This window comes from Echinops telfairi, unplaced genomic scaffold (assembly GCF_000313985.2).
Source record: "Echinops telfairi isolate 266 unplaced genomic scaffold, ASM31398v2 ScPeMD7_443;HRSCAF=831, whole genome shotgun sequence".
Lineage (NCBI taxonomy): Eukaryota > Metazoa > Chordata > Mammalia > Afrosoricida > Tenrecidae > Echinops > Echinops telfairi.
In genome coordinates this window covers 1,568,556-1,579,854 of record NW_022104341.1, presented here as the reverse complement: position 1 = coordinate 1,579,854, position 11,299 = coordinate 1,568,556, and the positions used below count along the sequence as shown (strand labels likewise).

The window sequence follows — 11,299 nt, the reverse complement described above, 5'->3', positions numbered from 1 at the left end:
AGTGTCACTCAATGTCAGTTTGTCAGTGCTCGTTTTTTATTCATTTGTATGTTTTAATTATATTTAAGAAATAATAACCTTTAAATATAATTATAAAATCCAAAAAATTGTAAAATAAGAACTGGAAAATTGGTATTTATGTATTATACTTCTCTGAGAAAGTTCTTTTCTTCGAGTCACGTGATAAAGTCATTGCACATGGAAACATTCAGTTGCCTTTGGCAGTCAGCGGCTTTGGCAGTCAGCAGCTTTGGCTAGGGAGGTCCTTTAGGTGAGATGGTCATGAAAACCGTAGGAAAAAGGAAAACATATTCAAGAAAGTATCATCAGCCACGCCAGTTTGGAAAAGCCTTGTGAAAATTAACGCATCTGGGTAAAGGGAGAAGATTCTATTACATGGATGAATTATTACTATAATATCAGGTCACTGCTCACTGATACTAGTTTCCATTTTCCAAAAGCAGTTGCTATGGCAACACTGAGACCTGGAACTGTCACTGATGCTGTGCGGATGATTGTGTGGCCTATGTCAGAAAAATGAAAGAAAGCCGCTTTTAGGGGATTTCATGTTGTACTATTTGAAATCAGTATTACCCCAAACAAGCATTTTGGATAAGCATATTGTCATTCTAATGCCTTACATTGAGATTAATAATCTAGTAAAAGATTATTGCTCCATGTGATGGTTCCTAGCCACCTTTTATATTCAAGATACACCTTTGCTTTCTTTTTTTTTTTTTAATCATTTTATTGGGGGCTCGTACAACTTTTATCACAATCCATACCATTGTATCAAGCACATTTGTACATTTGTTGCCATCGTCATTCTCAAAACATTTGCTTTCTACTTGAGCCCTTAGTATCAGCTCCTCATTTTTCCCCTCCCTCCCCGCTCCTACCTCCTTCATGAACTGTTGATAATTTATAAATTATTATTATTTTGTGATATGTCTCCCTTCACCCACTTTTCTGTTTGTCCATCCCCTAGGGAGGAAGTTATATGTAGATCCTTGTAATCAGTTCCCCCTTTCTACCCAACCCTCCCTCCACCCTCCTGGTATCGCCACTCTCAGCACTGGTCCTGAAGGGATCATCTGTCCTGTATTCCATGTGTTTCCAGTTCTTATCTGTACCAGTGTACATCCTCTGGTCTAGCCAGATTTGTAAGGTAGAATTGGGATCATGATAGTGGGGGGGAGAAAGCCTTTAGGAACTAGAGGAAAGTTGTATGTTTCATCGTTGCTACACTGCACCCTGACTGGCTCGTCTCCTCCTGGAGACCCTTCTGTAAAGGGATATCCAGTTGCCTAAAGATGGGTCTTGGGTCCCCACTCCGCACTCCCCCTCATTCACAATGATTTGATTTTTTTGTTCTTTGATGCCTGATACCTGATCCCATCGACACCTTGTGATCACACAGGCTGGTATGCTTCTTCCATGTGGGCTTTGTTGCTTCTGAGCTAGATGGCCACTTGTTTACCTTCAAGCCTTTAAGACCCCAGATGCTATATCTTTTGAAAAACCGGTCACCGTCAGCTTTCTTCACCACATTTGCTTATGTACCTGCTTTGTCTTCAGTGATTGTGTCGGGAAGGTGAGCATCATGGAATGCCAGTTTAATAGAACAAAGTGTTCTTGCATTGAGGGAGTATCAAGATACACCTTTTCAAGCACTACCAAAATTAAGGGAGAGTTTGGTGTTCACCAGAAAACAAAGCACTATGGAAACATGGTGAAAATTTGGTGAATTATATAAATATATTTAGATGGCCTGTAATTGTTTAAGTAATGCACTGTTTTTGATAGATCTACCTCATAGATATACTAGATTTTTTTATAAGATAGTGTCACTAGTATTGTCTAATCTTGGGCAAATCATTTGCCCTGCACAGGCCCGTTTCCCCTGTGAAAAGGGGTGAAGTTGTGCTATGCTCCTGTGTCACGTCGGGAGGATGAAGGGGCTCTGGCTTGTCAGGCTCTCAGTCTGGACTTTCAGTAAAAGTTAGCTGTGCTTGTTGTTGCTGCTGTTGGCAACATCAGCATTTTTAGAAAATTGTTTACCATTGTCACTTGGTTAAAAAAAAAGAAAGAAAAAAATTTAAGTTACTTGAGTAGCAAGATAGGAAAGAAAGCCCAATTAAAATGTAAGATTGTGACAGCAGCTAATGTGTGGCAGGAAATGAGTGTTGCAGCTCACTAATTATCAGCCTCAATGGTAAACTAAGCTCAGGTTGTTGATGAATTTTATACAAGGTACTTGAGATTCTCGGTCATCGGACAAAGCCAGAATTGATCCTTCCACTGAAAAGCTAGTTAATAATCTCAGTAAATGCTGAGTCTTGAAGCATTCTTCCTGGTAACCCATGCACCTCGCATACTCGTCGATAGGAGAGATGTCCTGGAGTGAACAGGGTCTGAGCATCACACTGCTGGCTCTTTGACAGAGAAGGTTTGGTTGAGGAGAGTTAGCCCAAGAAAAAGGCTGCCAATCAGAAACCTTTCAGTCACACACCAGCCTTTATGAGGCTTGCCTCTGCTGCTCAGCAAAGGCTTTTTCTCTCCCTCTCCTCAGATCAAATGTTTCCTGGTGTCATTTGTCACAAGGAAAGTTTCTGATAGCATCTCCGAGACCAGTTACAAAATTGGGAGGGTCTCTACCATTGACTTTTTGACATCAGGGTTGCATCCTCACTTCCTGGACCCCGCTTTGTTTAAGTGCTGAATGAATGGAGTGCCTAGGAAGACCTGGATTTGAGATGGAAAAAGCTTAGCTGGTTAAGGATTTGCTACTGCATTCAAATTTTTAACATTACTTTTTGGTGTACATTTCAGTTCTGGTTGCAAAGGATTTCTTTGAGAAGAGGACATTTCCAGTTAGTGTCCCCTGTTTCCATGCAAAGTAATGTTGAAAGGGCACTAGAGTGAGATCAACAACTGGACAGGCCAGGCTATGAGACAGATTTAGGCCGAGAATGAAGGACGATGATTAAGTTATCCCGTAGCAAATGCCTGTAGGCTTTGTGCATCCCCAGTCAGGCAGGATGGCAGACTCCTCATTAGGTGTGCTTAGTACAAGGTGTTACCTTGAAAACTTCCCAGAGCGTCCAGAGAATGTTCAGAAGTCTGTTTGCTAGTTTTCACTGGGTGCCACCACCAGAAATGCCAGTGAAGATGGTGACAACCTTTCTCCACCTGGACAGCCATCCCTTTAGGAAGTTCTGTACTAAGATTTGCCAATTCCTTATTAGCACATGATGAGAAAGGAGAGGGGACCATGGAGACATCAGAGATTAATTCTGTTAGATGCTTTTCCAAGTCTGAACAAAGCCCTTTGAAGGTACCAGGTGTTGAATGATTTTCCTCTCAGGGGATTGAGAAGGCATGCTGTATACAAGCGAATCTTTCCTAAGGACGATAACTAAGGTATTGATTTAGAAGGTCACCCTGGGCCATCATAGGATTCACCGTATGTGTCAGAGGCACCACCTGTTTTACCGCTAGTGACTCTACTTGGCATTCCTGGCACAGTACCACATTGGCTTTTTTCTAATTAGTTTGTTTGTGAGGAAAGTGGTGTCATAAGGGCTCGATGTAATTCAGAGAAAAGTAGCACTTGCTTCCAACTTTGACTTCCTCTATTTTAAGATAAAATCTTTTTGCATATAATCCTAGAAGAGCCCAGAAATGGCCCTGTCTGTTGGAGCATTAGTCACGAGCAAGAGTAACTTTTCCAGTCCTGATGAAAGAAAGCCTGTTAAACAATCCATAACAAACACCTAGCTGCGATTCAGGAACACTGGTAAGGGGCTTGTTTTACTGTAGACATTAAATATCATTCACAGTGCCATTTAAAAATACTAATTATCCCTGTTCAAAACAATCAGTTAGCAGGAGCCCAAGCGCTAGATAATGCTTTGTGACCCAAGCTAGGAACTTCTCCAAGAATACAGAAAGACATTGGTTTCTTAGTACAGATGCCCCTTATTACCTAGTCAGAAGCATTTTTGGCAAGATTGCCTGTATGTCTGAGAGCCCTCTCTCGCTTTCTCTCTTTAAGTCCTATTTTGTCGGGAGTTTATTTTGAAAGGTGGCATAGCAGTTAGGATCCCATCGGACAGCTTCCACACGGAAAGCTTGGTGGTATTGGATTCGTTTCCATAATGCGCCAGCCGTCTCCTATTCCCTCTCTGGTACTCTCGTTTCCCTGCCCTTCTCATGTTTGCTTCAGGGTGACTGCTGCCCGTGTGGTCCCACACTGGTGGTGGTTCTAGAAAGCCCTGCTCTTATGGGTAAAGTTCATTATTCTGTATGCCACTCTGCTTTTGGGCTCAAAGTTGATCTCAGGGGAGATGTTCAGTGAAGAACTAATCTTAAATTATAATAAAAACCAAGTGCCTCATAATTATAATAAAAGCAAAGTTTGTCTAGGACAGCCTTTTGCACATGAGCTTGAGAGACAGTAGTGCTGAACAGTTTGCCTTTGTCAGTGTGTTAGGTTTGACTTTGTGTTCAAGGTGGGATTTTATCCACAGGCCAGTGTCTTTACGTCAAACATCTAACACTCCAATTCCAGCCAACCTTTCTGATCTGATTTCAAAAAGATCAAAAGGTACAGATAAATGGAATTATTTTCATGTAGGACTTATTATTTCCACAAGTACTGCATGTTATAATTGGCAGCCATTTCACTGTACCTGGAGTTCGGTGTCTGAGCATTGGGTTTCAGTTGCATTTATTTACAAGCTTCCTGAGGCATAAGCTCCCCTTTCCAAGTCAAGAAAACATTTATACTGAGGAAATTCTTCAGCAGTTCTCCATGGAGCCGTTTCTGAAACAACTAAAAGCCTGATGCGGCCTAGATAGCCATCAAGAAACCGCACGGATGATATCAGTGAATGCATGCTGTCCACGAGATACTGTCACGGTCTGTGTGCGCAGTAGCCCTAAACAAGGTCACTGAGATGACCATGTAAATATTAGGACAAAGGGTTTTGGTAAGCAGAAAACAGCAAAGAGATGTGACACATATGTTATTATTCCAACTGTGTGAAGAGTATGTTTGTATGTGGGCAAACCACGGGATGTAATATGAAAGTAGCCACCTCTTTTGGGGTGTGTTTTTAAGAATTTTTTTCTTGGCTGCAATGGAGTTGCATTTTTAAGGGGTAATGCTCATAACCCGAGCACTAGCAGACACCGTCAGCAATTGAAAGTCCGGGTGGTTGTTTTTCCCCCTTAGTTATTCCTCACAAAATTGGCCGCGTCATTGAAGGAAGTCCTGCTGACCGCTGTGGGAAACTGAAGGTTGGCGACCACATCTCTGCAGTGAATGGCCAGTCCATTATTGAGCTGTCCCATGATAACATTGTCCAGCTGATCAAAGATGCCGGTGTCGCAGTCACACTGACCGTCATTGCTGAAGAAGGTAAGGAACCTGCCATAGGCCTGCCTTCCCCGAGTGGCTCCAGAGACCTCCATGGTAGAGTCATGCAGGGAGAGAACCCTTATAGGCCCTGGAACCTCATTGTTTTCCTTTTCTATGCCTTGAGATTTAAAGGACCGTTTCTTCTAAAGTTGCCGGCAACACACAAAACAACAATTCAGCTAGGGAGTGGCAGCCATTTATTTATGTGCCGGGGGTCAGAAGCAGGCACCCAGAATGGAAAGAGATTGGCCCTACTTTTCAGATCTCATTTTCTTGAAATAACATCTTAAGTCTCTGTTTGAAAGAAAATCCCTTAGACAGTTCAAAAGACGCCACTGTTGATATCAAGCCTTTTATGTCAGGCCCACGCTGTGGCGCTCCTTCCCTTGGGGGCAGGGCTTTGTTCGGGCCACTGCATTAGAAGTGGGGAGGTTAGTGCAGAAATGGCCAGTAAGTGGGGCATAAAACACATACTGGCCACACCAGAGTCTTACAAACACACTCAGTGTCTTGACTTGCTTTCAAGTCCCCTTTTCATCATAAGGGATTTCTCATTAGAAACCAACCATTTGAATTGAATCAGTCTACGTTCATTGTTTATGAGCTACATGGTGACCATTGTATCATGCTGATTTCATTTTTCCGGATTCCACAAAACTAAGGAGAAACCAAAAACAACAGCATAATGAAGGATCAGTCTTCTGTGCTGAAATTTATGGTTCCACGAGAGAGAGAGCTTCAAAACGTTTTGTGGAAAACTTCCATTGTCTTTTAACTCCATTTTTCCATGAACTTTTTGAAGTCCCCTCATAGGATGTGCATGCACAGCCCATTCTCTCTCATGACACACTCATCGAGTCCGTTTCCAGCCCCCTATACTTAACCTCTATTTTTTTTCTGAGGAGAAAGGCAGCTCTCTACTCCCGTGAAGTTTAGTTAGAATCCCAGAAGCCCACAGGGGCAGATGGACCCTGTCTTGCAGGAGTGCTGTGAGTGGGAATCCACCCAGTCAATGAAAGTGAGTGTTAATGCTTCGTTTTGGTCTTCTCTTCTTTGTGGGCCTGCCACATTGTTCTTGCGCAATTCTAGCTAAGCTGTTGCAGAAATCTCCCTTCTGCTCAGGATACTGTCACCATTTCCACTGGGACGGGGTTAATCTGGCTGCCTTCTGGGGGCCTTTCCAGTTCCAGAGCAGACCCCAGCATGCTGCCCAGACCCTGCAGGTTCTCCTTTCTGAAATCCTCTGTAGACGCATCTAGTGCTCACGGGCAAAATATTTTATGCTCTTGTTCTCAGCCTGCCTTTTATTGCTGTTGGTTTTGGTCTCGTGGTTGGAGAGTAGAACTGACTGCTCCAGAGGTTGTCCCTGGCTACAATCTTTGCAGAAGCATACTGCCAGACTTGCTTCTCCCACAGTGCCACTGGGTGGGTTCGAACAACCAGCCTTTATGCCAGCAGGCACCATTCACCCTGTCTTGTAAATTCTCCTACCAATATTCTCTTCAAACAAACCCTCTGGAGCTCGGCTTATGTCTTCATTGGCTTCTGTACATATGGGCTTCCTCACTTTACCTCCTGGTGTGGATTGAATTGTGCCCCCAAACATATGTGTTGTAAACCCTTATACAGCTAGGTAGCAAGTGTTAGTGTTACATCACTTATGGATGTAATGGTGTGTAATGATGCCATGTCAGTGTAGGATGTGTCTTAAACCCTAAACATGCTTGAGCAATAAGAAGAGCGGGTTAAACACAGAGACAACTGCACAGTATGTGGTGGTCTCCCAGAAGGCTGGAGAAACAGACAGGATTTGTCCTCAGAGTTGAAAGACTCTTTCCCCTCCAGTTAGGGCTGTGAATATGGAACTCCAAGCCTATGAAGCTGAGAGAAAATGCATTGCTCTTTGTAAAGCCACTCACTTGTACTTCTGTTGTATCAGCACTGAGAAACGGAGACGCTCCTGGAGCGCTGCTTGCTTGCGTTTCACACGTTTATTGGCACATAATCCATGTATCATACAATTCAGTAGTTCAATCACATCAAGAATAATTGTACAAGCACCACCACAATCGATTTTCAAACACTTTCTACACATTCTTGTCTCATTATTAGCTCCCTATTTCCCCCCAACCTTCCCTACCAGACCCCCAAGGGGTTACTGTCTCTGCAGAAGTACCTATCCTGGATTTCATACACAGGAAAACACCAAAAACACTCACACAAAACAAGACACTAACAATAACAAAGTAAAACAGAAAAACCTCAATTGAAAAGGAAGCAGAAAATACTGAAAATTAGAACAAATTTAAAATAGATCAAAAGGGAAATTAAATGATAAGATGCCTCTTGTCTGCACGTCTTTTTGGCCTATTCTTCTGTAAGATAACCATCTCCCTATTGGAATGGTGACTCTTTGAAGATAAAATTTGCCCATGTATCCTGATAGTGTCATATATCACAAGAAACTTAAAAGAATTGATGCAAAGAAAATCTGCTATGTAAGCCCTCACCTAATTCTCAATAAAAGAATGGGGTGTTTTGTTTTAATTTATTGATTGACTATGACATTTAACCAGCATTCAGTAAAAAAGAAAGAAAGAACGAGAATGTAATGAAGGTATGAATGAAGGCAATAAAAGTCAGGAGATCTTGGTTCTGAGACCCTCTATGCTGTTAACTAGCAGAGTTAATACAAATCCAAAGGAGAAACAAGGCTTTTGACAGACAGGTGTGAGTTCAAATAATGTTTGTTAAAGTGCATAGTAAATGCTCAAATCTTTTTTTGTGTGTGTGATTCTTATACTTAAATGTGATTTAAGTGTGATTGTGATCACATTTCTTTATCTCGTTTCTTTAACATGATGTCTACTGCTTGCTCCCTAGCTCAACATTTGATTGGTGACCTACAAAGTAAAGCAGGCCTCAGTGCTTGAAATAACATTTCAAGATTGTTCCAAGAGTGGTGTACGTTATACACTTATATCACCATGCCTGGCACGGAGTAGGTTCTGAACATGGTAGAAGCTACTGGAAGTATGGTACTAGCATAGAACTGATTAGTGCTTCTCAATCCATCCGTAAGTGAGAATCAGTGAGGTCTTTTTCCAATCCATCTCAGATACAATGAAAAATCAAACAAAGATAAACTTAGAATTATTCTATCAACTCGTTAAAGAATTTTCCAAATGCCTGCTCTCGATATCTGTAATACCTGCTGCCAAGTGGCAGAGAACAGAGCTCACTTTGAGCTGCCCTTGGATATAGCTGGTACAGTAATAGACAGCCTCTTCATATAAATTGGCTTTTCAAAACCACTCTCTGTTTCTGATAGTATTTCCTCTGAAAAGTTACCCAAAATTGTGTGATGATTTTTTTTCTCAGAGTAAAAGGTACTTTTGTTATTCTGGCCCAAATACTTGTGAACAAACCCTTGAGAGTCCTGTATAATAAGCAAGGGCAGCCATTGCTCAGGAGGAGTAGAAGAATGGAAGGACACTTCCTAGCACACATGCATTTCATCGGTAGGCCTAGCCCCTTAAAATAAAATCATATTGGAAATGTGAAATCGAACTTCAGTGATGCCACATTATTTTATTATACTCTAGTTTTTTATTAAAAAATGGAAACATTCAGAATCCCCTATTTTTCCCAGGTGGTGGGAATAGAAAGTCTCCATTCTGCCCATGACAATTTCCATTTGTAAGTCTCCAGGTTTCTCATTGGATTCAATATAAGCTCCAACAACAGACTAGAGAGTCTGAGGAACATTTTTCATAGTTCTAAATCACACATTCAGATCCATGCCTCAGAACTGCACCCTTTCCCTTTGGATCACACTCCTAAGCCTGTCCCGATCAATAGGTAAAAGATATTTATCTGAAAAAAGAAGAACTGCCCTTCTATCCAGCCTTTCCGCATCCCACTGCCTTGTCTGTAGATTGTTGCTGTTGGGTGGCGTCAAGTCGTGCCCACTCATAGCAGCCCTGCGTACAAGGGTGAGTCCACACACAGTGACGAAGGTTCCAGTGCGTGTGTGCAGACTTACTCAAGCATAACACATTTAAATATGTCTCTGTGATCAGTGTATGGCCGCAGAGAGATGTTCTCAGCAACACGCTTATCTCCGTCTCCTTCGGGTGCCTTCAGAAAGGAATACTTTTTGTGCCGTGAAATCAAATGGGTTTAAGGTCAGAGCTAATATTACATTTTTAATGAGACTCAAATGGCCATTTCCCAAGTTATTGGGTTTTTTGCGGAAAGTGTGTGGGAATTCTGTTTCACTTAAAACCACACTGGCTAATGTCAGGATGACTTCAGAGATGAGCTGAGAAAGGGAAGACCATCACCTCCATGAATGAAGAAGCAGACACTGGAAGAAGACCAGAGAATGACCATTGCTATGACAGAAACTAAGGCTGGTATGGTGCATAAGCCGGCGTCTTCAATGTTAAAATAGCATCATGGCCTCACCAAGTTTTCAATTGACCAAAAGCATTGCATAAATATCAACCAGCTCAAGTTGTTTGCATCTCTTATGCAAGACCAAAGCTAATCCAGATGATACTTTAGAATGAATCACAAAGGAATGAGTTTTGGATTATCAGTATGATCCAAGTGAGGGCCAACCAAAATAGTGGCTTCCCAGGAGGTCTTTGGGCTAGTAAAATTCAAGGCATGGGGGCTGCCTGTAGATAACATGGTGTTCCCACACCGTCCAAGTCACCTGAGGGATGGTTGTGCATCTCTGTGTGTTTAACTGACAGTAAGTCTTCCCGCTGGAATGACATCTCCAGAGAGTCAATCATCTTTTATGTCTTTCCATAGAATTTCAAGAGTTTTCTTACACATTTTATCTATTCCTGGTAAAAGTGATTTCCAGTAAGCCAAAATGTTTGCTACTGTTTGTTTAATTGTGAGACTTGGGTTTTGTCTTCTGAAAATAGACTATGTTAAGTACTTCCACACAGAAACTCCGGGGAGATATGCTTAATCTGGAGAATTATGGAGAATTTTCAGATAAAATTCAAAGAGAACATAGGTCTGGTGATGTCAGAGAATAAATATTTAAACTTGATGAGGATTACAGCTTATAACATGAAGCTACATTGGAGACACCATGTGGCATAGGTTGGAAGACTAACAATGAAAAGAATACCAATGATAGAAAGTGATTTTTAACCTTGAAGCAAAAAAATACATGTAACTGAGAAAGTAAAGCATCGATTTGCAATGCACTTTGCATAGCCCTACACCTTTTGTTCTCGGAAAGGCAGAGGAGAAGTGAAATCATTCTGCCAATGTATACTGTACAGTTCTCCTTACTGATCTCTGGTAGCGTAGAGGGATATACACTGAGCTGTGAACCATCAACTCAGCGGTTCAAACCCACCAGCTGATCCTCAGTTGAAAGATGAGGCTGTCTGCTTCTGTAAAGATTTAAAGTCTCGGAAACCCAAAATGGACAGATTTGCTCTGTCCGAAGAGGGTCACTTTTGAGTCAGAATTGGCCCAGTGGCAGTGAGATGTAGGTACTGAAGCCATGCTGCAACTCCTGCCCCTCTTCACCCTCTTGCCTGTGTGTTCAGGATCCGCTGTGGCTTCTAGTCAAAAGGAATTCTTTTTTTTTGCTTTTAAAATCATTTTATTGGGGACTCTTGCAGTTCTTATAACAATCCATACATCAATTGTATCGAGCATATTTGTACATATACTTACATCATTCTTTTCTTTTTTTTTAAATCATTTTATTGGGGGCTCATACAACTCATCATAATACATACTTACATCATTTGTGTAAAGCACATTTGTACATTCGTTGCCCTCATCATTCTCAAAACATTTGCTCTCCACTAAAACCCTTGGCATCAGCTCCTC

At 41.7% G+C, this 11,299-nt stretch overlaps 1 protein-coding gene across 4 annotated transcripts in view; it reads left to right on the top strand.

The window, feature by feature from the left end:
* Positions 1-11,299, top strand: part of MAGI3 (membrane associated guanylate kinase, WW and PDZ domain containing 3) — a 275,989-nt gene that overhangs the window by 251,403 nt on the left and 13,287 nt on the right. For all 4 annotated transcript variants that reach the window (XM_004699165.2, XM_045292004.1, XM_045292006.1 and 1 more), the window contains exon 16: positions 5,240-5,425. In XM_004699165.2, the coding sequence (XP_004699222.1) occupies positions 5,240-5,425 (186 nt within the window). The remainder of the gene's footprint in view (positions 1-5,239; positions 5,426-11,299) is intronic.